The sequence below is a fragment of the Xenopus laevis genome, chromosome 6L (genome assembly GCF_017654675.1).
Source record: "Xenopus laevis strain J_2021 chromosome 6L, Xenopus_laevis_v10.1, whole genome shotgun sequence".
Lineage (NCBI taxonomy): Eukaryota > Metazoa > Chordata > Amphibia > Anura > Pipidae > Xenopus > Xenopus laevis.
In genome coordinates this window covers 138378634-138405960 of record NC_054381.1, presented here as the reverse complement: position 1 = coordinate 138405960, position 27327 = coordinate 138378634, and the positions used below count along the sequence as shown (strand labels likewise).

The following is a 27327-nucleotide window of genomic DNA, read 5'->3' as shown; positions in this document are numbered from 1 at the left end:
CTGTTTAAAAGTTCTCCGCTCTCTCCCCGCCCATTTTGAATATTCACCTGTTCCCTACCGTAGATACTGGACAGGATGGACTTATGGGTTTTTGACATTGTTCCCTTTTAGCGCTCCAAGATCTAAGCTCCGCCCTCTTCCCAATCACTGGTTAGTCCTGCCTGTGGGCGTGGTCATAGGGTGTGACAACAGCTGTTTCTTGTTTTTTCCTCACACACCTGCTGCTGCTGTTTGTGTGTGAGAGGAAGGTGGTGTAGCTTGTGCCGGAGCTGTAGCCATGCATGTCTGCATCCCTGTCACTGAGGAGCTCCAGGACACCCTTGGGTGCCGCTTTGTGGTAAAGAAATCTAATTATTGTCTGTATCATGCTGGGGGAGGGGCAATAGTTCTGCCTCTATGAATATTTATAGTTGGATATATCTCACTGCTCTGTATTTGGGGTTGTTCGCAGGCCATTGTATACTATGTAACAATTGTGAGTGTATTCACTTGAGAACACAGCTCCCTGCATGCTGGAAGCACAGTCAGTGGATATTACCCCTATATTGGAAATTGTCTATGGGTGTAACCACAGAGGAAGCAGACCCTTCTGTAGGGGGGCCCCTCAGGTATAGGGGGCCCCATGAGGCCCTAATTAATAAGTGTTTTAAATTAGGGATGCACCGAATCCGGGATTCGGCCTTTTTCAGTAGGATTCAGATTTGGTAGAATCCTTCTGCCCAACCAATCTGAATCCTAATTTGCATATGGAAATTAGGGACAGGGAGGGAAATTGCGTGACTTTTTGTCAAAAAACAAGCAAGTAAAAAATGTTTTTTCCCCTTCCTACCCCCCCTAATTTACATATAGGATTCGGTAAAACAGGACAACCTCTAGAAATGTTGGGGGCCCTAAAATTAATTTGCTGTCGGCCCAGAAACATCTACAGCAGTGATCCCCAACCAGTAGCTCGTGAGCAACATGTTGCTCTCCAACCCCTTGGATGTTGCTCTCAGTGGCCTCAAAGCAGTGGCTTATTATTGAATTCCAGGCTTGGAGGCAAGTTTTGGTTGTATAAAAACCAGATGCACTGCCAAACAGAGCCTTAATGTAGGTTGATAATCCACATAGGGGCTATCAAATGGCCAATCACAGAACTTATTTGGCACCCCATGCTTTTGCTGCTCCCCAACTCCTTTTAACTCTGAATGTTGCTCACAGGTTCAAAAGGTTGGGGATCCAAGATCTACAGTGAAACCTCAATTTCTCATGCCCTGATTTTAAGTTTTCCCTCACTTTACATTGTTTTTTTAGTCCTACCTTTATATAGTATGCATTTACCTGATTTTACATGCTTTTATTCTGGTCCCTTGAAAAACGTAAAATGGGTGGTTCTACCGTGGTTATACCACTGGGTTTTTATTGATGCATGTGGAGAAGGAGTGGAGCCGACACCTCATACTGTGGATATGTGGCATTTTGTGGATCAGGCAGGTTTGGTGAGTTTGCGGAAGGCAGATACGTGTGTATGCTCAGGCTGCCTATAGCCATACAGTCATAGGATCAGCATGATAGAAACAGCAGGAGGCAAAGAGGAGTTTCGGCATCCCATTGATGGTGATCCCCAACCAGTGGCTCCCGAAAAACATGTTGCTAACCAACCCCTTGGATGTTGCTCCCAGCGACCTCAAAGCAGGTGCTTATTTTTGAATTTCAGGCTTGGAGGCATGTTTTGGTTGCATAAAAAACAGGTGTACTGCCAAAGCCTCCTATAGGCTGCTAGTCCATATAGGGCTACAAATAGCCAATCACAGCACTTATTTGGTATCCCTGGGACCATGCGATTTCTCTGAGACCTCTTTTGATATTTGAATGTTGCTTTTCGGCAATAGGAAACACAGCCCAGTGTCTGGGATTAGTGATTACCTTCATTGAGGAGTGTCTTAACACTGTCGGACCTTATGCAAACTTCACTTTCCAAAATCTAAAAAACTCTGCTAACCACAGGCCTAGGATGTACACAGGTGATTGCTGTCTTGTGTCTGTAAAGAAGCACCTTTCCATTTGAGGATCATTTAAAGGGGTTGTTCACCTTTAAATTAACTTTTAGTATGGTGTAGAGAGTGATATTCTGAGACAATTATGAATTGATTTTCATTATTTGTGGTTTTTACGTTATTTAGCTTTTTATTTAGCAGCTCTCCAGTTTGCAATTTCAGCTATCTGGTTGCAAGGGTCCAAATAATCCTAGCAGCCATTCATTGATTTAAATGTGAATATGAATAGGAAAGGGCCTGACTAGAAAGATGAGTAATATAAAGTAGTAGTAACAATATATTTGTAGCATTTCAGAGCATTTGTTGATTAAATGGGGCCAGGGAAAGCTGCAGAGAACCAGAAGAAGAAGAAGAAGAAGAAGAAGGCAATTCAAAAACTGTAAAAAATAAAAATACAAATAATGATGACCAATTGAAAAGTTGCGTAGAATTGGTCATTCTGTAAAATGCTAAAAGTTAACTTGATAGTGAACCACCCCTTTAAGTCTGTTGTTACATTTAATGACTACATTCTACTCCACATTTTTTTATTAGGGCTGTATTCTGAAGAGGCAACAAAGGGCCTGTGTCTAGGGGTGGCAGGCTCCATGGGTTGAGTTCAGGGCTTTGACTGCTTCTGTATAAGGAAGTGATTCAGTGGCACCAAGAATAGCATATAAGTATTCATGATAAATGAACATTTACTATAAGCATATAAGAATTCATCTCACTGAAATAACATATTTCAAAATATAATCAATTAAATTATGTACCATTTATAAAATAATCAAGTTACTCTTCACTATCCGTCTCAGCCGGCTGTCTCGCATCATGCAGAAGTCGGGGTCTGATTTTTATCGACAGATAGCACTAATATGTCTTTTTGGCGGGTCCCTTTCCTAGCAGATGTTTTAGAGCTGAAATAGCCAACTCCAGCACAAACAAAATCTAACAAAGTAACTGACTCCAGCACAAATCCTACATGTATAGAACATCAAAGTCAGTTATTTTGACAGAATGAGCTCTAATATATCTTCTAGGCAAAGTGTGCACCTCTTAGGATGTATAGGACCCATCTATCAATCAAAACCTGACTCCACCTCCTGCATGAAGTGAGAGGAGGAGTGAAGAATAACTTAAAGGGGTGGTTTACCTTTAAGTTAACGTTTAGTATGTTATATAAAAGTCAATTCTAAGCAACTTTTCAATTGGTTTTCATTGTTTATTTTTTATAGTTTTATAATTATTTGCCTTTTTCTTCTGACTCTTTCCTGCTTTACTAAGGCTGTGTTTGACAGTGTTTTATGATCCATGGAGAGTTCTCAATACCCCCTCTGCCAGAGCAAGCAATATAGCAGCTCCCATCTTATATGTATATATGCAAACAGATAATTTTCATACAATTAAATAGATTCTCATATTGTTAAACTAAAGATAAACTTGTGTTTTGTGTTTATTGCAGCTCTATTCTGTGTACCTGGAAGGTTTCCTCCTGTGTAAAGTACGATACAAAGACCTGCACCTATGGAATGAGCAGGTATGTGCTTGTGCCTGAAATACAATCTTTTAACAGTAGAAAGGCTTGTGTGCTGATATATATTAGGTAAAGCAAATGGTGTTGGATTGAAAAAAGTGTAGCAAACATAGACCTCCCTCAAGATATTGATTACTAGAGTTAGTCTACAGTGACACACAAAGTATTGTATGAAAGTGTCTGGTATGTATAAACACATATATAAGTGCAGTCACCCCACTGACGCATTTTTGTTTCATACAGAAAACTGCTCACCGTATGATAAATGCTTCAGGCTTTTAAAAGTCGGCATTATGCCGAAAGTCCTTAAAGGGGAACTATCGCGAAAATTAAAACCTAATATAAGCTTCATCACACTGAAATAAGAAACTTTGTAAATACAATCAATTAAAAATTCTGTACCGTTTCTGAAATAATCAAATGTATCTTCACTATTCCTCTCTCAGCATCTGTTTCTCTTCATTCTCTCTTCATGCAGGAGTTGGGTGTCAGATATTAATTAACCATTAGATCCAATATAGGGGGGCTCCTTTTGCCTAGAAGATGTATTAGAGCTCACTCTATTAAATCACCAGAAATCCAGTCTCTCTACATGCAGAATTTGTGCAAAAGGCAGTTATTTTGTTTGTACTGGAATCCGTTATTAAAGTGAACCCTAATTCATCTGCTAGGAAAGGAAGCCCCCCCATAAGATATATTGGATCTAACTGTCAATGAATATCTGACACCCAACTGCTGCAAGAAGACCGAATGAAGAGAAACAGATGCTGAGAGAGGGATAGTGAAGATAAACTTGATTATTTCAGAAACAATGCAGAGTTTTTAATCGATTTGTATTTAGAAAGTTTCTTATTTCAGTATGATGAAGCTTATATAACATTTGCATTTTCCCGATAGTTCCCCTTTAAACATCAAATGATTAGCATGCCTGGGCAATATACTAGATTTGGGTAGTATGGCTCCTTTATTTTTTAATATAATAAAGGGAACATGTGTGGTGGGGTGTAGTTTGGCATCCAATCTTGCATCGTAAAGGGAATTGTTGGACTAAAGCATATCTGAATATGGAAATATTCCTTATAGATTATACCTTAGAACACGTGCAGGCAGTAATAAAAAGGGAAGGATAGAGCTTCTTATCCTTTGAAGGTGAAAGGGACAATATAATTAATTTCTCTCTGACATATTGCATATTTTAAAGAAACAAGGGCAACTGAAACAAGCTATAAATCTATATGTTTTTTTGTATGTATTAAATTAATAAACTGTTAACTGAACTAAAACAAATGTGCAAAACTCTATGCTCCATGTAGGATGCTTTGACTTTGCAGAGCGGTTTGAATATACTGGAAATTTTGTCAGAAAATGCACAAGGGTAGTTCAGCTTTGATAAATGCAAAGTTATGCACTAAGACAAAAATAACATGATTGCTAAGTATCCACTAAATGGACTAATTAGTATGCACTAATTGTGTGGCAGAGCGACTGAAACAAGCTATAAGCAAACAGAACCTTCTAATCAAATTATGAAAAATGGAATCTGCTCACAATGCTGAGTTACGAGAAAAATATGTGACAATACAAAATTGATGACACTTAATGAACTATGGAACTACAGAGGGAAGGACTTGAACAGAAGCCTTAAAGGGGTTATTCAGCATTAAATTAACTTTTAGAATGATGTAGAGAGTGATATTCTGAGAAAATTTGCAATCGGCTTTCATTTTTTATTATTTGTGGGTTTTGAGTTATTTAGCTTTTTATACAGCTATCCAGTTTCATTTCAGCAGTCTGGTTGCTAGGGTCCAAATAACACTAGCAACCATGCATTGATTTAAGTAAGAGACTGGAATATGAATAGGAGAGGCCTGAATAGAAAGCTTAGTAATAAAAAGTAGCAATATCGATACATTTGTAGCTTTACAGACGGGGGTCAATGACCCCCATTTGAAAGCTGTAAAGAGTCCATAGAAGTAGGCAAATAATTTAAAAAAAACTGTAAAAAAGTAAATAAATAATGGTCAATTTAAATTTTGCTTAGAATTGGCCATTCTATAACATACTTAAAGTTAGCTGGAAGGTAAACCATCCCTTTAAAGTACTTTTCCCCAAATTTTAGCGCTGCTCCTGGCTGGGGGAATCAGACTGAAGGCCTCTTGGGGCATATTTGCATATGTTGCCATATTCTTTCCTATTCCTGGCTGAAATGGAGATGCAAATCTGAGTTGGGTCTAGAAACTATGTGTAGGGTCTGTCTGGAGTAACCACAGTGTTGTCTTGGTACTTTATGACTGGTACTTACTCTGTGGCTAATGACCTAATTCAATTCTGTTAACAATTTATATTCTATATGTTCTTTTGTATGTATTAAATTAAACTGTTAAGTGAGCCAAAACAAATGTGCAAAACTCCACGTGGGACGCTTCAACTTTGCCGAATGGTTTGAATACACTGGAAAATTTGTCAGAAAACTGACAAGGGTGGTTCAGCTTTGATAAATGCAAGGTTACGCACTTAGACAAAAATAACATGATTGCTGAGTATCCACTAAATGGACTAATTAGTATGCACTAATTGTGTTGCAGAGCCTTCTTAATTGAGAGTCATTTGGGAGCTATTGTGGATAACACAACGTCAGTCAGCATCTACTAATGAATAATAAAGTACTAAAGGGCCTCTACTAAAGGGACGCAAACCTAATTTTGCTGTTAATTTTTCTGTTTTAAAGAACTAAACCCTAAAAATTAATACGGCTAAAAATGCCATATTTTATTCACTTATTGCTCCAGCCTAAAGTTTCAGCTTGACAATAGCAGAACTTCAAACTTCTCACAGGGGTCACCATCTTGGAAAGTGTCTGTGACACTCACATGCTCAGTGGGCTCTGAGCAGCTGTTGAGAACTAAACTTAGGGGTCATCACAAATTATCCAGCAGAAAAAGAGGTTTGTCTGTAATATAAGTTGATGCTACAGGGATGATTATTAAATTCTGATGCTAATTGCACTGGTTTCTGTGCTGCCATGTAGTAATTACTTATCAGCCTTATATTGTGACATATCTATTCTGTGTAGTGTATATTGTGAGTGGGCCATAAGCTCAGTAAGTGACAGCAGCACAGAGCATGTGCAGTGAATCAGCAGAAAAGAAGATGGGGAGCTACTGTGGCATCTTTGGGGACACAGATCTTTACTGCTTAAGGGCTGTGATTGCCTTGGGCTGGTACAGAAGCACAAAACATAATGTTCAATATTTCTACCTACTTCTTTAGTTCTCCTTTAAAGGGACTGGGCAAGTCGGGGAATACTTTTAACAGTTGCACTTCCTCCCCCCCCCCACACCTAAGGATGCCATTCACGCCTGTATTGACTAATGCCTCCACATGTTTTATTGAACATGTAAATCATGTAACTACAAACCTTTCATAAATTAGGATTTTTTTTATTTTACCTTCACAGCTAGTATATATGTGCCTGTACTAATTCTTGTATATTATGTTTATTTTTAGCAGTTGCTTTCCTTTTGGTTTGACAGTGATTTGTAAACTTCTACATGCCCTGTATTTTCCACTTCACTTGTGACAAAAGTATTTACAACCTAAACAAGACTGTAGCTTCTTTTGTTAAAACTGAAAGGCAAACAACACTGATACTGCTGGGGCAATAGTGCATGTGAGATATGTTGTGGTTTTGCACCAGTTGCTGGAGGGCAAAGTTAGACTATCTTTGACCTGAAATACAGGAAAGATATAAGGGTCATTCCAGGGAAGTTTAGAAAGATGAATTGGTGTCCATCTTTGGAAGCCAGTTAGTCCAACAGAGAAAATCTGTTGCCATCTGCCATAGTCACTGATAGTCTGACAGTCACAGTAGACTGATTCCAGCCCAAAAATGCACAGTTGTGTGTGTTTGGGCCAAATTCTGCCCCATGTGAGGACTAAATTCAGCATTGAAGTTATTACATTCCATTTTTGATATCCGTTTATAATACAGTTGTGGGACCTATTATCCAGAATGCTCGGGGCCTGGGGTTTTCTGTAATTTGGAACTTCATACCTTAAGTCTACTAGAAAATCATGTAAACATTAAACAAACCCAATAGGCTGGTTGGAATCATATTTTTGGATTATTTGTATAAAATGGAGTCTATGGGAGACAGCCTTTCCGTAATTCGGGGCATTCTGGATAGGTACCTTTATAGGTACAGGATCATTTATCAGAAAACCCCTTATCAAGAAAGCTCTGAATTTCAGGAAGGCCATCTCTCATGGAGCCCATTTAAAGCAAATACAGTAGTTTTATTTTTTTGTGTGATTTCCTTTTTCTCTGTAATAATAAAACCGGACCTTATACTTGATCTTAACTAATCTGCATGAATCCGTAGTGTGGCAAAACAATCATTATGTTTATTTATTGTTAAAAATGTTTTTAGCAGACTTTAGGTATGATCCAATTTACAAAAACAACCAATATCCGAAAAACTTAAGGTCCCCAGCATTCTTGATATTAAATTGCACACCTGTAGACCCTTCAATAAACCATAAAACATTTGTTTGTGTGGAGGTGGGGTGGAATGTCTTGCTCAAGATCAAGTTTAAATATACTTATATATTATTATACTTTTATATACTTATTTTAAACTTTTTTATATACTTTTTATTTTAAACTGTAACACATCAGGTGTTTTGAGGGCATGAGGAAGAAAGCTGGGACAACATAGATGAAAAAACAAAGCAGGCGTATGTTCCCATTCTGGTTTAACCAGCCTATCAAGTTTGGAGGAAAGAACCGTTTTATATATTTTTTTTATGTATTGTTTACTTCCAGTTTTTGGCTTTTTCGTGCATTTATAGCAAGTTGCTTTCTGATTCCAGGCATGACTGGGTTTTTTTGAAAGTTCTATTTTTTACGTTCCTGGTGACCCATAGCTGGCGTGGGAAAGAAGTTCAGCAATAGCAGCAAAGTAGTTTACAAAAGGCCACAAGACCAGAAATGACACTTTTTTTTTTCTTCTCCTACTGACCTCTATAGGGCTAGTGATGCAAAGGATGGACATTTTCCACTTCAACCCCTTAGAACAGCGGTCCCCAACCTTTTTTGGGCCAGGGACCGGTGCAAAGGAGGGAGGAGGGGGTCAGGGGGGCCAGCGCAACTGCGCGTCCAATTCGGGAGCACTGGCGTTAAATGCAGGCTAGGTTCAGCGGCCCAGTTCAATACTGTCCGCGGCCCTGTAGTTGGGAACCCCTGCCTTAGAAGGCACATGATATGCATCTGGAAATGGTTTTGCACTCCAAGGCTTAAAGGGTTGGTTCACCTTTAAAGGAACAGTAACGTCAAAAAATAAGTGTTTTAAAGTAATGAAAATATAATGCAGTGTTGCCCTGCACTGGTAAAACTGCTGTGTTTGCTTCAGAAACACTACATTTTATATAAATAAGCTGCTGTGTAGCCATGGGGGCAGCCATTCAAAGGAGAAAAGACTCGGGTTACACAGCAGATAGCAAATAAGCTCTGTCTGTCTAATAGTGTTATCTGTTATCCATTCATTAACCTGTGCCATATAGCCGTTTTTCAATTTCCGCCATTGCTCCACAGCAGCTTGTTTATATGAACTACAGTAGTGTTTCTGAAGCAAACAGATCAGATTTACCAGTGCAGGGCAACACTACATGATATTTTCATTGCTTTAAAACACTTACATTTTTTGGTGTTACTGTTCCTTTAAGTTCACTTTTAGTATGTTATGGAATGGCCTAAGCAACTTTTCAGTTGGTTTTCTATTTCTCCGCTTTCCTAGTAAGGTCCTCTACTATTCATATTCCAGTCTCTTATTCAAACTAATGCATGGTTGCTAGGGTCATTTGCTTAAAATTCTAATTGAAGAGCTGCTGAATAAAAAACTAAATAACTTAAAAACCTTAAATAATAAAAAATGACCAATTGCAAACTGTCTCAGGATATCACTCTTTACATCATACTAAAAGTTAAAATATACTTAATTCCCACACTGTGAGTGGGTCCTGGCTTTGTGACATTTCCATCTGTACTTGGAAACTCTAACAGAATTGTCATCTTTTCTGGAACAAAAATACCTTTCAAGGTATTTTTTTTAGCTTTTTTTTATTACAGGTATGGGACCTGCTATCCAGAATGCTCGGGACCTGGGGTTTTCCAGATAACTGATCTTTCTGTAATTTGGAACTTCATACCTTAAGTCTACTAGAAAATCATGTAAACATTAAATAAACCCAATAGGCTGATTTGGCTTCCAATAAAGATTAATTATACCTTAGGTCAGATCAAGTACAAGGTACTGTTTTATTATTACCGGGAAAAAGGAAATCATTTAATCATTTAAAAATTTGGATTATTTGAATAAAATTGAGTCTATGGGAGACAGCTTTTTCTGTAATTTGTTCTCGGTTTTCTGGGTAACTGGTTTCCAGATAACTGGTCCCATACCTGTAATAACATAGGCAACAAGCATCTTTTTTGCTGGCTGATAAAATTCTGGCCAGTTGGAAACCCTATTCATTTTCAGTATGATATGGACTACCGCATTCTAATATTTCCAGTTCGTTGTCTTTCTTACAATTTTTTTTCTAACTTATTTTTGCCACACCAATACTATTTGGAATTTAAGGTATCTGGTTGCTAGGGTGACTGAGCCTTAAAAACTGTGAACTTGTCACAATAGGATAGTGACCCTTTCATTTGAGTTTTTAGGTGGATCCATTAAGGGATAAGATTTTATTCATGTTTTTTTGATTTGTATTTTTGCATCTCCTCTAATATGGCATTTCAACTGCTAACTGCTTGCTGGGGGACGCAGGTTTTAATGAATATGAGAGGAACTGAATAGGAAGACGGTAAAAAATCTAGCCAGGCAATCGGTTGGAATACTTGGGTCATGGACTACTTTATAAATTCAAGGTCAGAGTAGAAATGCAAAAAAAATTTAATTAAACATAGGGTTAAGACCAACTGGAGAACAGCTTACATTTCTTTGGGTTACTGTCCATTGCCAGACTGCCTATCCCCCTATTGGAGATTCAAATAACTTGCATAGTGGCTGCAAACTTGGTGGGGCTGGGGGGGCCAAATCTATCCCTTTCAGCCCATACAAGTGTTTGATGCTGGTTTCAGATTAGGGCAAAGGGGGCATTTGATCTTGCACCCCAGCAAAAGGGGGCTCCTCTTGCAATTTGTTAGATGTTATCCGTATATACAGTATTGCTTCTATAACTTCAACACTGGAGAGAAAAAAACAAATTTCGTTACCCTTTTAAACATAAGGTGGATGCGGCAGTTACTTGTGTCTGCTCCTACATTACTGTTTCTTTCTCCTTTCAGATTCATCGAGTGTTTGGAAATCGACTGCCAAAATTCCCACCAAAATATTATTTAGCTATGACCAAGACCATAGCTAATGAAAGAAGACTGCAGCTGGAGCAGTATCTACAACAAAGTAAATTTAACTACCAAATATCTTAATTTGTGTTTAAAAGTAGGGATGCACCGAATTCAGGATTTGGTTCGTGGTTCGGCCAGGATTCTGCCTTTTTCAGCAGGATTCCGATTTGGCTGAATCCTTGTGCCTGGCTGAAACAAATCTGAATTTGCATATGCAAATTAGGAGTGAGAAGGGAGATCACGTAACTTTTTGTCACAAAACAAGGAAGTAAAAATTGTTGGGTTTTTTTTCCACTTGTTCCCTTCCGGTCCCTAATTTGCATTTGGTTCGGTATTCGGCTGAATCTTTCATCAGGGATTCGTCCAAATCCCAAATAGTGGATTTGGTGTATCGCTATTAAAATTCCATAAGCCCCTCTGGTCTTGTACGAATACTGATTTTGATCTGCTCCCATGTCATGGAACAAATAAATGCTGTGATATAAGGAACAATAGGCCTTAAGCTTCTATCTTCAGTTTGAAAGAAAGTCTTCGATAAATGGTAGAATTTCTTGTGATCCAATCCCCCCCCCCCCCCCCCAAAATCGGCCCCATTTGCACCTGTTTGGGGCAGGAAAGATGCCATTATTCTGACCACTGTAGTAAGACAAGAATGATTGTCTTACAGGGGTACTTTTGACAAGATTTTTATTTATCATTTTATTAGCTTTAATTTAAAAAAAAAAAAAAAAAAAAAATGTTTTTAGGTCTCTTCCAGAGATTTTTTGGTTCTTGCTCTGACCTTAAGGTTGATGGCACACCTGAATCCACCTGTGCCATCTGCCTCTATCCGCCGGCTCAACAACAAGTTGTACTTGTGCTTTTAGTTGTTTAGTAAAACCCTGCCCTCTGTTTGCCCTTCTGAGAAACATTTATTTACCAGGGATTTTTTATGTGTGATTAGAGAATGAATGTGCTAATCTTCATATCTAGGATTAATTCAACTGGAGCAACAGGTCGGTAACCAGGAATGTCAACTCTGCTTGTCCACTTAAATAAATTTTTCAGGTAGGCTGAGTCTAGAGATTGGCTTATTGCCTAGCCTGTCAACGAATAACTTTTAATGGTACATATGCAGCATTAAGTGATTGACGAGTGCAGAAAAATATGCTTTTTCCTATTAAAGGAATACTGACAACATACAAATTTATTTCAATATAGTTTTAAAATATAATTTTAAGACTTTTAGGTAGATGCATTGCAATTCAAACGGTTGTTACATTTTCCTAATTAGTCAACAAAATGTATAGGCATGTTTATCTCTGTCAAAAAATTGCTATGGTAATAAAATTAGCCCCTTTCACCAGGCAGCCTAAATGGACATAGAATACAAGGTGAATATAACAGTATGATACTGACAATTTGCTAAAACTATACTCTCATTGTGGCATTTCCTTTAATGACACATAAAAATATAATCATGAATTGGTCTTGTCTCTTGTAGAAAAAAGTGAGAATTGTCTTTAAATAGTCCCAATGTATTTTGTAATTTCTCTAAAGAAGGCATTTAATAAAATAAAAAATAAGACACTTAATGGAAAGTTATTTCATTTGTGTAATTGACTCTATTGTTTGTAGTTGTTTCAGACCCAGTTGTTACCAGCAGTGAGATTTTCATGGAGTATTTCAGGAAATTACAAATGGTAGGTATCTGTACATTTATTTGTCTGTTCCCAGAAGCCCTAAGGTAAGCAAGCAGCTTCATTCAGGGCCTGAATAGGAACATAAGTTAACAGAGGCGTAACTACAACTATAGAGGAAGCAGATCCTGTGGTCACAGGGGAACGGTGTCCTGGACCGGAGGGTCTGCTTCCTCCATAGTAAAGAAATTCCCTCTCCCAGATAGGGATCAAAGTCACTCTTAAGATTATTTTTTTTTTTTTTTAGTGGAGGATCTGACCCTCTGTAAGATACAATAAAGTTATAAACTTTCCGAGGAATCGTTTTTTGGCTGCTGGGGTTAGGCAGCCTCATTTAAAAGTTGGAAAGAGGCAGAAGAGGAAGGCAAATAATACAATACCTATAACAACCAAAATGTTACTAATTATGTGACATTCTGTAACATTCTGTAACAAAAGGTAAACTTGTAAGTGAATTTAAATGAAGATTTTTGTTGTATGGTAATGCCACACTTGGACACTTCTTCATACATATTAACTGTAATGCTTCCACCTGAAGAACAGTCTGGTATTCATACCCTTTGGGTTTCCCATACTTCCTCCCCTACCTTATTTCTTGATTCCTGATATATTTGGCTTTCATCCAGTAGGGGCCCTATTGTATGAATCATTTTCCTGATCTTTGCCATGCCACTTGATCTTAATCCTCTATTTGCCTTTTTCTCTTCACACCTCTCTCCACTTATTTTTTAGACACAAAATGCAAAATAGATATCGTTGTTCATTTTTTTTTTTTTTTTTTTTTTTTTTTATTTTTTTCATTCCTTCCAGGGCACATTTAATATGCCAACAGTAAAGATTATCCTACGAGTATACTTGCCAAATGGAGCAGCAGTTGAATTAGATGTTCGGACTTCAGACAGTGCTGAGAGAGTGCTTGAGGTACTGTCATACATGCATAGCTTTATCTATATAGCATGTAAAAAAAGCTGGTAACCTGTTGGTTGCAGGAAGGACTTTTGGATGCGGGTATAGAAGCAGGTTGGTGGGTCAGGTTGTGGACCTTCTCTATAGCAAGTTTTACACGTTTTTTTAAACTTTTTTTATTTGTAGAGCAATTTTGCATCTCTCATTGTTGCTAATATCATTGCTGCTAATAGTTATACTTACAAAGTTGTCCTATAATCTGTTTTTAGTAACCATTGGTCAAAAAGTGGGAGCAGACCCTGGGAACTGCTTTTGCCTCACGAAAACTGATCTACATCTGCGATATTAGTGGGTATTAAATTTTGGGGCTATTTTTGTTCACTGTCCCTAGAAATTAAGGGACAGTTGGAACTATGTACAGTGTCAACTATAATTTAACAACCTTCTTCTTGTGTTGGTATATACAATGAGTATGGGCAAGGTAATAGGATTATTCTGTATAAAGATACCGTATATACTCGTGTATAAGCCGACCCGTGTATAAGCCGAGGTACCTAATTTTGCCTACAAACACTGGGAAAACATATTGACTCGCGTATAAGCCTAGGTTGAAAAATGCAGCAGCTACTGGTAAGTTTTCCTAAATTTGGTCACAACAAAAATCTAATTAATGAAATGGCTCACTACATTCTTTACATACCTCTTACTCTGGTCTCTGAAAAGCAAACAGCTCAGCTGCTTCATTCATTTGTTCTTCCTGCTTCTGTCCTGCTTGCTCAGCCCTTTAACCCCTCCCTTCAGAATTGTCACTGCTATCCCACAGCCACAGTCCTAGAGGGTATTAACCCCTCTGCCACTACCCTTTAGTCTCATAAATGACTGCTGTTCTGCAAGGAATTCCATTAAAGGGGAATTCAACCTTCCACACATTTTCTTGCAAACCCCAATTATGAATTGCCAATGAGGGCCCCAGCTGAAACACTAACTCAGCATGGCACTTACCCTAACAGTTCATATCTCACCCCTCCTGTCTCCTTTCACATTCATCCTTCCTAAGGCCTCCGTACACAGTTCACATATCTCCTTCCTTCCCCCTCAGGCGTCAGCCCGCACCTCTCACTTCTTGTACAATAAATATCGATGCCTTCTGCTACTCCGCAGAACTTGAGAGGGCATGCTTTGCTGTACTTAAATTTCTGAAAGCGAGGCTAATGAATGAGGAAGGTGGAGAGATATATTGTACGAGAGGTGAGGGCTGAAGTCTAATTTATGAGGGCTGGGGGGGGATTAAGGACAGATGTTATCGGAGTACAAAGGAGGAAAGAAAGTAAGGGGAGTGGGCGTTGCATGCTGCTGCCTACCGTAATTAGCTGCACTCGTAGAAAAAAAATCCGGTACCTGCAGGCGGCGGATCAGCCTGTCCCTCCTCTGTGTACGTGGGAGGCTACTGCTGCTGCCGACACCAGGTCCAGATATCACTTCCTACACTCCCTACATACCGTATACCGGTACATGCCAGGACGCGCCGCTCCTCAACGTGATCGCGCAAACAGTGCGCATTCATACTTCCGCCGTAAGTCACGCTTCTGCACGTCTTCCTTTTCATCGACTCCCAGGGGCGTGCGCAGAGAGAAGGCAGCGGGAGAAGGCAGCGGGAGAGGGCTTGGCACTCACGTATAAGGTACTGACTCGCGTATAAGCCGAGGTAGACTTTTTCAGCACATTTTGAGTGCTGAAAAACTCGGTTTATACGCGAGTATATACGGTACTCAGAAGTTCACTACAGAAAAAGCCATGGAAGTTTCAGACCACTTCAGACCAACCAAGTGTATTAGGGAGTGTATTCGAGTCAGGGGATTCTGTTATGCTGAAGTTATGCTTAAAATAAATGTTACATGTTTTCTCCTATTATTGACATTGTATTTGAAAAGTAGAATAAATGGATTATAAGTGAATCCGGTTTGCTTCACAAATACACTGATGTGTATTAGTGATTAGGACATCTTATACCACCTTGTTTCTTGGGTAATTGCAATGTGAATCTAGGTCTTTAAATGTTCCAATAAATAATTTTGGAAGAAAAACTATTTGTTAAAAGTGTCTAAAGAGAAGTGGCAAGGCCTGACAAACATAAATGAATCTAGGAATGGTATCCCTTGGGAAACAATGAGATATGTGCTGCACTGTACTTCTTATTTGCACTCAAGTTTGTTTCTTGCCCAATGGAGCTTTCAGTCTAAATCATGGGGAGAGTAAGTGACTTGCACAAGGCCATGGCACTACAGTGATCACCAAAAATATGTACCCACCATCAAGCTGCTTGACCATGAGTCATTCTTTCCCTGTGTGAGCTCTAATATGTGGACCCAAAGAGTTTGAGTTATTAAACACTTCCACTCTAACCTAGTAAAGGTTTTTTTTTTCTTCTACTGCATCTGCCTCTGTGCTTGAACTCCTCATGCCCGAAACCTGCCTCTACTTCATGATCAAAACACTTCTACAAGATGCTTTTCATTCTTCAAAGCATGAGTATCAGGTGTAGCTGGTTTTTGATATTTGCAAAAGGTGTCGTATAACTCCCCCCACCCAAATAGGGAAATAAAGACAAATTCTCTGTTTTAGTTTACGTCCAGAGCTCTTGAGTACATTTTTGTGTGCATCTCATTACAATGCAATACATTTAGGCTTAGTTGCTACTTGCAGATGACTGAAATAGGGTTTTCTGATTTAATACAATAAAAACAGCCAACTTAGTCCCTTCAATGCATGTTGGCAACTTATTGGACCATGTGTGGGGCCCATTAACAGCCCTTGTTCGGAAGAGATATATAATTTATAATTTTCTCTGTACATAGGTGTGTATTATCATCATAATAATAAAAAAAAAAAATATAGGGTCTGGACTTTTTTGTTTTGATATATATTTTGTCCAGGATATGGACTAAGTCCACGACAGGGACACCGCTCCACTCCAGTTTGTACATATATATATATATATATATATATATATATATATATATATATATATATATATATATATATATATATATATATATATATATATATATATATATATATATATATATATATATATATATATATAAATAATAGAAAATATATGTAATCCTGCTATATATATATATATATATATATATATATATATATATCTATCTATCTATATATCTTCAAAAAAAGCTAAGCAGCAGAAGTAACTAGTTTTTGTGACTTTTGAAGGCATAATATGGAAAAATATTATATACTGGTTGCCTAGAACTGTACAGATATTTAAGATGTGGTTTCATTTGTCTTTTCTTAGGCTGCGTTGTTCAGATTAGGTGTATCAAGAGAGTTGGCAGAATATTTCAGTTTATTTATTACACGCAAAGAAGCAAAGGGCCCTTTTACAGGTATGTTCATGGACTGCTATATTATAAGATGTATTATATCTATATATCTCTATATATGTGTAACTTTACTTCATATTGAAATATTTATATATTTCATATTTTTAATGGAAGACAACAAAAATACACAAATCATAAGGAGATTACATATTTATCCACTCTTAAATTCCACTGCATTTTAGCTTATGTATTAGTTGTAGTCACAGGAGTTTTCATTATTATTATGGCACGTGAAATGGTTTGTCCTTTTTGCCGTTGTATTACAAACTGGAAGTCACTACATGAGGCTTGATAACGTTGCCCCTTTTTGCTAAAAATTTATTTAGTGTGCTGCAAGAATCTTAGTTCTAGTTTACCACCATATTCAATAGCTGTGACACCGAGAGAACCTCCCCGAACTCTAGAATCAAGTCTGTTTTTTGACAGTGAAAGAGTGCACCTTTTTGAGTAAAGTCCGGGCCTGTGTCACCTGATCACTATGGCACTTTACTAGCTTTTGCTGACCCACATCATCTCATTGATAAAAGGAGAAAGCAGCAAAAACAGGAGAGATGTAGTAAAGTAGGTGAAAAGAGAAGATGAAGGGAAACAAAGTAGAACGATGGCAGACAATGAGCAGAAAGGTAACCAGAAGATCCGATGAGAATGAAAAAGCAAGAAAAGAACATAAACTGAAAGAAAGATCAAACAAAAGATGCTGGTTAGCTACATGTAGCATACATTTCTATGGCTTAATTGTTTTCTATGGTGACCATAGAAAACAATGGAACCCATTTTTTTTATCCAGTAACCAATAACCAGATCCAGTGACTGGTGTGACATAGGCTTAAAGGAAAAAAGGAAACATTTAGTGATGAACATAGATATAATTAAATGTAACTGTTGTTCCCATGATTATATTTACACTCTGGAAGTCAGAATCTGGTTTTTATCTGCAGTGGTGAAACTAATTGCTGGGTTTGAACTTCCCTTTCTAACAATATGGAACCTAGAGGATGATCAGTTCCAGATTGAAGTCAGAAAGTGGTAAGTAAATAAGAGTGGAGATGAATGTCCTCTCTTTGACTAATTTTAGCTTTCAGCATCAAACTGGATTTGGGGTATTACAAACCAGAGTTTTCAGTGCAGGAAGGCAGATGCCAAAGTTTTGAGAAAGTGATGGAAATGTGCAGAGATTTTTTTAGCCAGTTTGGCCCGCCACTTTATCAGGTGCAGTTGGGTATACTTAAACTTTATTGTTGTATACATGTACAGAAATGGGTGCTAAATTGCAGTGGTACATTTACCCATAGCAACCAATAAGCAATTTGTTGAAAAATTATATCAGAAATCCGATTGTTTTCTATGGATAACTACGTTGCATTTTAGCACCTTTGTTGGTTGCTGTTGGTTACTTTTACATTGCCTGACTTTCTCATTTTATTTATCCAACAGGTATATGAACCCCTCAAATGATGCAATGTTAATGGGAAGTTCTGAGGCTATTGATTTGCTATACCTGCAGGTAATATGCTTATAGGTATGGTGTTTCTGTGTAAGGCAAAAGAGTAGAATGTAATTGTTTTGAGTCCTTGAGATGAAGGGTAATATACTAACCTTTAACATTACAGTATTCCACTAATATTTGCTATACTACCTCTTGCTCGTCAGAGGTTTAATGAATTCGGGATTCTTTTATATTGACTATTAAAAGCAGTGCCAGCTGATCTTTCTAGTACTAAACTTTGTAACTAGGGTTTCAATCCTATAACCTCTTAGTCTTTTTCACTTTGCAAAGATGATATAGACATATCACTTTTTTCGTGTCTCTCATTAAACTCTTCCCCCCCACAACTTAATAAATAGGCTGTGCAAGAATTTCAGATGGCCTGGACCAGGCCAACAGAGGACCAGCAGCAAAAACTCCAGCACTGTTTAAAACAAGAAAACAAATTAAAGGTAAATACTCATGGAATACATATTCAAGGGAATATAAATTTTCTAGGAGCTGGACTTGCCGTCCATACTCTGCACTGTGCCCAGTGTTGTACATCCGGAGATGTAAACCTTCTATAAGATTAGACATAAGTGTGCTAGTGAATTGAATTTGATGCAGCCAGAAGCCACTTCCATTTGGTTGTCAGTGGCTACTGACCAGTAACATATGTATTTAGACTGGCATTTAGTCCGAATGGACCTGCTCAAAATTTACCAACATATTCTCTTTGGGAGATGCTATATGGGCACGAGGGATAGGCCTGTGAACTGGGGCTAAAATGAAAAATGTGTTGGGTTTAGCTCACCTTTAATGTGAACCGTATGGCAACTGCCACTCATACATATAACTGCAAGTATGAAGCATGCAGCTGTTCTGTACATAGTATAAGCTGTTCCCATACTCCTAATGTGGAAGAAAGCTCAAATCTTTTAATGACCGCAATAAATGGCACCTTACATTTCAATGTAAATGAGCTTACACTTTGCTAAAGTACATCGTTATGGGAGGACCGTATAGAAATCAGCCTTTATAATGTGATCTGTAGTTTTGCCTGATACTATGACTGATTTATTTTTCCAGTTTTTGGAGCTAATGAAGACAGTGGAATATTACGGATACCTACAAATTGGCTCTTGTGTCAGTGACTACCCAGAATGTGATTCTGAAGTCACCATATGGGTTGGAAAAAATGAATTGAGTTGCCACTTTCATTCCCACTCTGGTCATACTGAACATTTAAGATTAAACATCAAGGATTTGATTTTCTGGAATGTCCGCCTACTCGTAAGTGATCAGCAATTTGTACAGCTATTCAGTCTTACTAATCCATTAGAGCAGTGCAGTCCAACTGGTGCCCCCCCTTGTGTGGCCCACACATGAAAGTCTGCCTGCTGTGACTGCATAAAATCCTGTACTGTTCACACTCAGACCCACATTGTTCACCTGTTCACACCTATATAGCACATGTGTTATCCACAGGGGAGGAGGAGGCATATGGATTTAAGGCTATGTCTTAATATGACTTAATAAACTTGTAGCACATATGAATTATGAGTGATATCCCTGCAGTAAGCACCAATCATTTGATTTTTTGGTGTGCTAACACCATTAATGTGAACATGGTCAAAGCGTTCTTGTGGCAGCATGAGTGTGGTTTAAAGTGGGTGGGATTTAAAGAGGAGAAATAAAACCTAAAAATGAATGTCTGAAAATGCCATATTTTACATACTGAAGTTATTGCACCAGCCTAAAGTTTCAGCTTCTCAATAGCAGCAATGATCCAGGATTTCAAACTGAATCGGCAGAAGAGAAGATGGGGAGCTACTGGGGCATCTTTGGAGACACAGATCTTTACTGATAAAGGACTGTGGTTGCCTTGGACTGGTACAGAAGCCCAAAACATACTGTGCAATATTTCTAGCTGCTTCCATTATCAGCTCTCCATTATAAACCTATAAATAACATATATGGTACAGGCAATGATTCTATATAAGAAAATACTGCCGGTTGGGGCGGTTCTTGGGACCTGGGGGTTTCCATATAAAATGTCTTTGTGTAATTTGGATTTCCATACCTTAAAGGGGAACTATCGCAAAAATGAAAATTTAATAAAAGCTTGATCATACTGAAATAAGAAACTTTGAAAATACAATCAATTAAATATTCTGCATTGTTTCTGAAATAATCACGTTTATATTCACTATCCCTCTGTCGGCATCTTTTTCTCTTCATGCAGGAGTTGGGTGTCAGATAGTCATTGACAGATTCAATATATTTTATAGGGGGCTTCCTTTCCTAGCAGATGTATTAGAGCTCACTCAAATAACTGATTCCAGTACAAACAAAATCTAACAAAACTGCCTTTTGCACAAATCCTGCATGTAGAGAAACATGATGTCTGGTGATTTTAATAGAGTGAGTGCTAATACATCTTCTAGGAAAAATTAGCCCCCCTATAAGATATGTTAGATCTAAATGTCAATGATTATCTGAAACCCAACTCCTGCATGAAGAGAGGAATAGTGAAGATAAACTTGATTATTTCAGAAATAGTACAGAATATTTAATTGATTGTATTTAGAAAGTTTCTTATTTCAGTATGCTGAAGCTTTCATTTTGCGATAGTTCCCCTTTAAATCTACTAAAAATATTATTTAACATTAAATAAACCAATAGGATTTTTTTGCCTCCAATAAGGATTAATTATATCTTCTTTAGGATCAAGTACCAGGTGCTGTTTTATTATTACAGAGCAAAAAGGAAATCCATTTTTAAAAGTTAGAATTATTTCGTTACAATGGAGTCTATGGGAGACAGCCTTCCCTTAATTCCCTGTATTTGAATCATTCTGGATAACTGGTTACCGGATACCAGATCTCATACCTGTATAAGGAAGCTGGTCGCTGCTTTGATTAATTCAATGCACTGTGTTTCTCGGTGTGGACAAATAATGTGAATGTTCGAGACATTTTTGCAGATCGGTGTTGTTCAGTAAAGATTTTATCCTTACTTTATGAAAGAGACATCATAGTTTTACAAAACAACAGAAATATGTGTGACAGATTGGGAGGGAGGTGGGGTTATGGGATGTGGAAAATACAGCGTCCCTTCTTCCTTAATGCCATTGCAGGTGTGTTCACATTGTTTTCATACTTCGCATATTGGAATTGACTGTTATGGGGCCTCAACTGCTTTTAGTTAGAGAAGTTTCGTATTAGAGATTTTTTTGTGTTTCTTCATCTAATGAATCTCAATTTTTTTGTAAATAAAAGAGGAAAAAAACACAAATTTAGAGAAAATTAAATTTGTGTGGAGAAAAAAAACAAAATCTAATTTGCTTTGTGCACCCATTTGTTCAAATGTCAGTGATTTCGGCTGGTGTTCTAATGAAATGCAATTTGTGCAGCAGCCCAAGAAGCAAGAAGTCGTATCACCCAATCACCAGCACTTAGAGTTCAAGTTCCAGCAGGGGTCTTCATTGAAATGCATCACCATACATACGGAACAGGTTGGTTCCAATTACATTTAAACCCATTCTTATTTCTTACTATATAGGTAAAGAAATTTAAAACAATTTTTGCAGCTTATTTTGGAATATGGTTACATATGTAGAAGAGTAGCTGTGTGTTCATTATTTTGGGAGAGTAGGGTTCTCTTCACTGCACTCTGACAGGCTGGAGGCACTGCTGTAATAATACAGTAATGCCTCCTCTCTGTAAGAGCTGAGAGCCACCCCTGCCTCTATCCAGGCTTTAGCCAATCATACATGGGCAAACATTGGATTCCAACTCTGCTATTGTTGAATGAGTTAGCAGCTTATTGCCATTTATTTGGCTCACTATGGCCTGGACTTGGTCAAGAAAAGTTTAAAAATGTTGTCTAGCAACGTCCTCTAGATTGATCCATGCATGGAGCCTGAGCTAAGCTGAGGGGGTGCTGGGCAGGTGTCTGTGAACAGGCCATCGGCCAACCCCTAGGGGGTTATTTACTAAACCACGAATGCCAAAAACCCAAAAAATCTTTTTTTCTATATCTGAATTTTTTGTGGGGAAAAAAAAAGCCACAACTTTTTTTATATCACGAGGATGAAAAAAGTCAGAATCCGAAAATCCCTGCATCTTCGACCTGCCAAAGTCACTGAGAGAAGTCCCAAAGAAAAAATCTGAGTTTTTGGGTGGAAAATCCAAAATAATTTGTACAATTCATTATTTTTAATCAATTTTTTCAGGTTTTTTCCTGTAAAAGAAATTTTCGGGAAAATCTATTAATAAGGAGAAAAAAACAGTGTACATTTGGAGTTATTTTCAGAAAATATTGAGATTGATTCAAACTTTTATAAATGGGCCTCCTAATCTGGGTTTTCTGGTGCCCAGGTTTGCCGCTTGCGCCTCGATCCTGCTGGCCCCTCCCTCGAGCTGGGTTGCCCCGCCCCTGTCTCCAAGACAAATAATGGGATGAGCCCTGTGTAGGCCACCACTACTAGATAAAGAACAGAGAAGATATCTGAGAATACAGCATGCCAAGTCTATCATCATCTTCACAAAACCAAAAGCTTTCTATAGGGTCTGTATCACTTGTTCAGAGAGTGGATTATTGATAAGTAGCTGAATTAGAGTCCGACACTGCATCTCTTGTACATCTTATAGCATCCTGCTTTCTGTTTTTCTTATAATTCGGTTTTCCATACATTAAAGACTTATTTTTCCTTCCTTGATTTCCTTCTTGATTTTGTTTTTCGTAGGCATTCCTACTCAGCAGCTGCTTAAAAAAGATGTTATCTGAGCGCCCTGAGCACCGACCCAAGGAAGAGCTGGAAATTGTAAGCAATGTTAAATAATCTTAGGGATAAATAATACATATTCATCTTTGTTGCCAGTGTTAGGAGGGTTGGGACCCTCTAATCTTAGATGAGGGGTTATTTGGGAGGAACTCACTCAGAGTTTATTAAATATGAAATTCCCGTTAGAAGTTAACCTTGGGGTTCCACGACTTTGCCTTATTCTGTAAGACTGGAAGTAAATTCAGCAAAATCTGAAGACAGGGTTGCGACGTTTCACAGGGGCGACTGGCCAATGAAGGAACTGTTGCTCCTTGTATTAAGTAAGTAGGCGGGGTTTGGGGTTGCAGAGAGAGGGGTTGGGAAACATTGGAGCCAGGCATAGCAACCCTAATAGGACGACATATACAACTGTATCCATGTTGCTGCCTGTATCTGCTTTGCTATAGCAATATTCACTTTACGCAATTCTCTCGCTGCTAATGGCTTGTGCCATATTTATTCTGCAGCCTTGTTTATTTGGTATTGCATTTAATAATGTGTTCTCTTATAGCAGGTAGACAGAGCACAAGCAACACACAAGTTCAACATAAGGCCTGAGCAGGTGAGCTTTTGCCGGCAGTAGAACATGGGGGCAGATCAAAGTCTGCACAAATTCCATGTTTCCCAGATACTCTACTGCCTAAGCCATCACAATGGGTGCCTGTGACTATGGTTCAAGCTCTGTAAAATTGACCGTTGCTGATAGTAAACTGCCTTCTGTTCAAATAGTGAACTCTTTTACAGTCTGAACAAAACTCTTTTCGTTTGGGAAGTGAAGCTTCTAATGTTGCTGTAAACCTAAAAGATACAGGTACCTGTTATCCGGAATGCTTGGGACCTGGGGTTTTCCGGATAATGGATCTTTCCTTAATTTGGATCTTCATACCTTAAGTCTACTAGAAAATCATTTAAAGCTTAAATAAGGATAAGGATTCATTATACTGTGGTTTGGATCAAGTACAAGGTACTATTTTATTATTACAGAGAAGGAGGAAGTCATTTTTAAAATTTTGGATAAAATGGAGTCTATGGCTGACAGCCTATCCATAATTTCTGAACTTTCTGGATAATGGGTTTACAGATAATGGACCCCATACCTGTATTTTGTCTAATACAAAAGAATGTAGTTTGAAGCAACGTTCCAAAATACATTCTTTAAATATTTTCAGTCGTTTTATAGTTATTTGTAACTATTCTTGCAATTCAAAGCATTGCCTGTTTGTCCTACGTTGTTTCAGAGGTCAGACCCAGCAGTGCAGAGCATAGAAAGAGACAGATAGATGCTGCTTTTAGTAGCAATTGCATTTACAAAGAACTTTAAAACCATTAGAAATGTTTAGAATGATATTTTCTATCATTAAGCAAAATTAGACTTTTGGGTTTATAACCTCTTCTGGCCCTAAAGGAGTGTGGCCGGTGGTGAGTTAAAGGTTAATGGCATTGGAGCATTTCCTTAGGGTGAATACCGACCAACAGATGCCAGAGCATGCAGCTTTATTGTCGCTTTATCATATAGGGTTTGATTGAAGTATAGGGTCCCAGGGGTAAATTTATCCCCAATGGGGAAAGAATGTAGTATCCGTGAAACAATAAAAATAAAAAAAGTCTCTCCTAATTATCATTCTTGTCAGTGGTGTAGCCATAGAAGATGCAAACCTGGTTGCTAGGGTCCAAATTACCCTAGCAACCATGCATTGAATAAGAGACTGGAATATGAATAGGAGAGGCCTGAATAGATAGATTAGTAATAAAAAAGTAGCAATAACGATAAATGTGTAGCCTTACAGAGTATTTGTTTTTAGACGGGACAAGTCACCCTCATTTGAAAGCTGGAAAGAGTCAGAAGAAGGCAAATAATTAGAAAAAACTTTGGTCATTCTATAAGTTAACTTAAAGGTGAACCACCCCTTTAAAGGGCAAGTCAATCCCAAAACAAAAGTTTGCTTAATAAAAAAAAAAAAACCCATAATTCTAAGCAACTTTCCATTATACATTTTTTCAGTGAATTTTCAGTGCTTTTAAAGTTATTTGTAAAAACAGTTACTGCTGCAAGCTGAATTTGCTTAACCCCTGGTTGTTACTTTTTAAACAATGTTGCAAAAGTCTTCGTTCCCCAGCAAAGACAGGTCTGTAAACCACATGTCTTGTCTTACATTGTATCAACAGTATTAGATATCCGTGCAAAGAATAGAAAGGGACAAACAAACACTGCTTTCAATAGCAATACATATACAAATAACTTAAAAATCATAGAACATCTGTAATAAATGTGTATTGCAAAATTGCTTGGAATTTTGCTTTTTTAATTAGGCAAAAAATATTTTTTGGGTTGGCATTCCCTTTAAGGAAAGATCCCTTATCTGAAAAACCCGATGTCTAAAGCATTCTAAATAATAGATCCTATACCTGTACGAACATCTGTCAAGTCATAACCACATGGCATGTATGTTAGCGAATGTTGTGCAGATCCTGCTATACATAACTTAATTTATTGTTCTTTTTTGGCAGAATGGAGTGCATACCAAAAAGCAGCCACTATTAAAGGACGAGGCAGAATATTGTCTGATAGATGATATTTCTGATCTGAATCTGTAATATTACAGCAACATACTTGGTTCCTGCCTCACCTCTGCCCTCCAGTGGTTGATGGAATGCTTGCATACCTTATATTTCCTTATGTAATGACTTCATATTGTTACAATTACAAATATATTTTTGTACTTTTTTGCTTTAAAAAAAAAAAATTAAAAAGAAGAAAAAAGTATATTGTTCATGTTTCTTGACCTGTTACACAGGGGACCCATATTTTGTCACTGAATAGGCTTTTAAATAATCATTTAGAACCAGTTATTCATGTTATATTGATTACATTTTTGTATTATAGGAAAAAAACATTATTGGGGACCCCCTCTAAAAATCACATTGACCCTTCTTTGGGTCCTGACCCATAGGTTAAGAATCCTTGCTATAAATATGTCAATTCCCTTCTATGTAGTGTTTATTGTAACTGCCTGAAATAAAATAAGTATTTTGTAAGTAATAAAATGTGAAAGTTATTTATATAATCTCTGTTAAAGTGCTGCAGCATATGTCAGCACTATATAAATAATGGAGGAGGATGATAATATACAGTATATGCACCCTGAGCCTTGTTTCCCAGCTCTGGCCAACTGTGGCTATGTTTTATTTGTAGTGATCCTACAAGAACATAATAATCACACTTGGGTATATATTTATAAAAATTGTGCTTTATTCATACACACTAGTTTAAGCAACACCCACACTTAACAAACAAGTCTTGACTCGCTACCTGCCCTTAGCAGTGATATTATTAGCTTTAAAGAATGCTCTGTAGTACCTGAACCACAAATTAGCCAACCTTCACCCTACCTGTGATCTACTATCTGCCCAATAACAGCCCTTTCATTACAGATCCGTACCTTCCCAACTGTCCTGTTTTTAGCGGGATAGTACAGATTTTCAATTCACACCCTGCTGTCTCCAATTGTTGTTTAAACATTCCACATTGCCCCGTTTGTCTTTGGTTCTGGGGTTAATATGCTCATTATCCATTTTCTTATGAAATTATACTGGCATGTCTGGGGTTAAAGGACCAGTAACAGAAAAACGTTTCTTAAAAAAAAAAAGGTTAGTATGCTACGAAAAAAAGACGCCAACACATATTAAACTTAAAAGTCGCTAAGTCTTTATTAAGAAATAACTTACTGAAACTCCTCTTGTGCTCCTCTACAGAAACGGCGACAGGGCGACTATCCATCGTGCATCGATCGATTTCTCCTCCCTGGCTATCTCCTATAAGGAAGGCAGGAAGGAGAAATGGAGCACCACACAATGGATCGCCGATTGCCTTTTCTGAAGAGTTTCTGTAAGTTATTTCTTAATAAAGACTTAGAGATTTTAAGGTTTGATATGTGTTGGTGTCTTTTTTTCATAGCATTCTCAACATTTTTTTAGAAATTTTTTGCTGTTACTGGTCCTTTAATATGCTGTAGTAATTATATTGACATGTCTGGAGTCAATATGCCAATTTTCTGTAGTAATTATACTGGTATGTCTAGGGT

The 27327-nt window shown here is 37.7% G+C and overlaps 1 protein-coding gene across 2 annotated transcripts; it reads left to right on the top strand.

Moving 5' to 3' along the window:
- Positions 1-101: 101 nt before the first annotated feature.
- Positions 102-26285, top strand: snx31.L (sorting nexin 31 L homeolog). Of its 2 annotated transcripts, none has more exons than XM_018268138.2 (14): positions 102-337; positions 3478-3552; positions 10901-11015; positions 12578-12642; positions 13450-13560; positions 16862-16952; positions 17888-17975; positions 18384-18453; positions 18795-18887; positions 19507-19710; positions 21836-21934; positions 23168-23245; positions 23757-23807; positions 25754-26285. In XM_018268138.2, exons 1-14 carry the CDS (start codon positions 278-280, stop codon positions 25838-25840), a joined length of 1287 nt encoding a protein of 428 aa, XP_018123627.1. In that variant the 5' UTR covers positions 102-277; the 3' UTR covers positions 25841-26285. The 2 variants fall into 2 exon arrangements, with proteins under 2 accessions (XP_018123627.1, XP_018123628.1); XM_018268139.2 differs by having other exon boundaries at positions 106-337; positions 21833-21934.
- The last annotated feature ends 1042 nt before the right edge of the window (positions 26286-27327 follow it).

Coding starts and splice junctions, on each gene's coding strand:
- snx31.L (XM_018268139.2), top strand. CDS start 278: ATGCATGTCTGCATCCCTGTCACTGAGGAGCTCCAGGACACCCTTGGG. Junction 3,553..10,900: donor TGCACCTATGGAATGAGCAG/GTATGTGCTTGT, acceptor TTCTCCTTTCAG/ATTCATCGAGTGTTTGGAAA. Junction 19,711..21,832: donor TCTGGAATGTCCGCCTACTC/GTAAGTGATCAG, acceptor CAATTTGTGCAG/CAGCCCAAGAAGCAAGAAGT.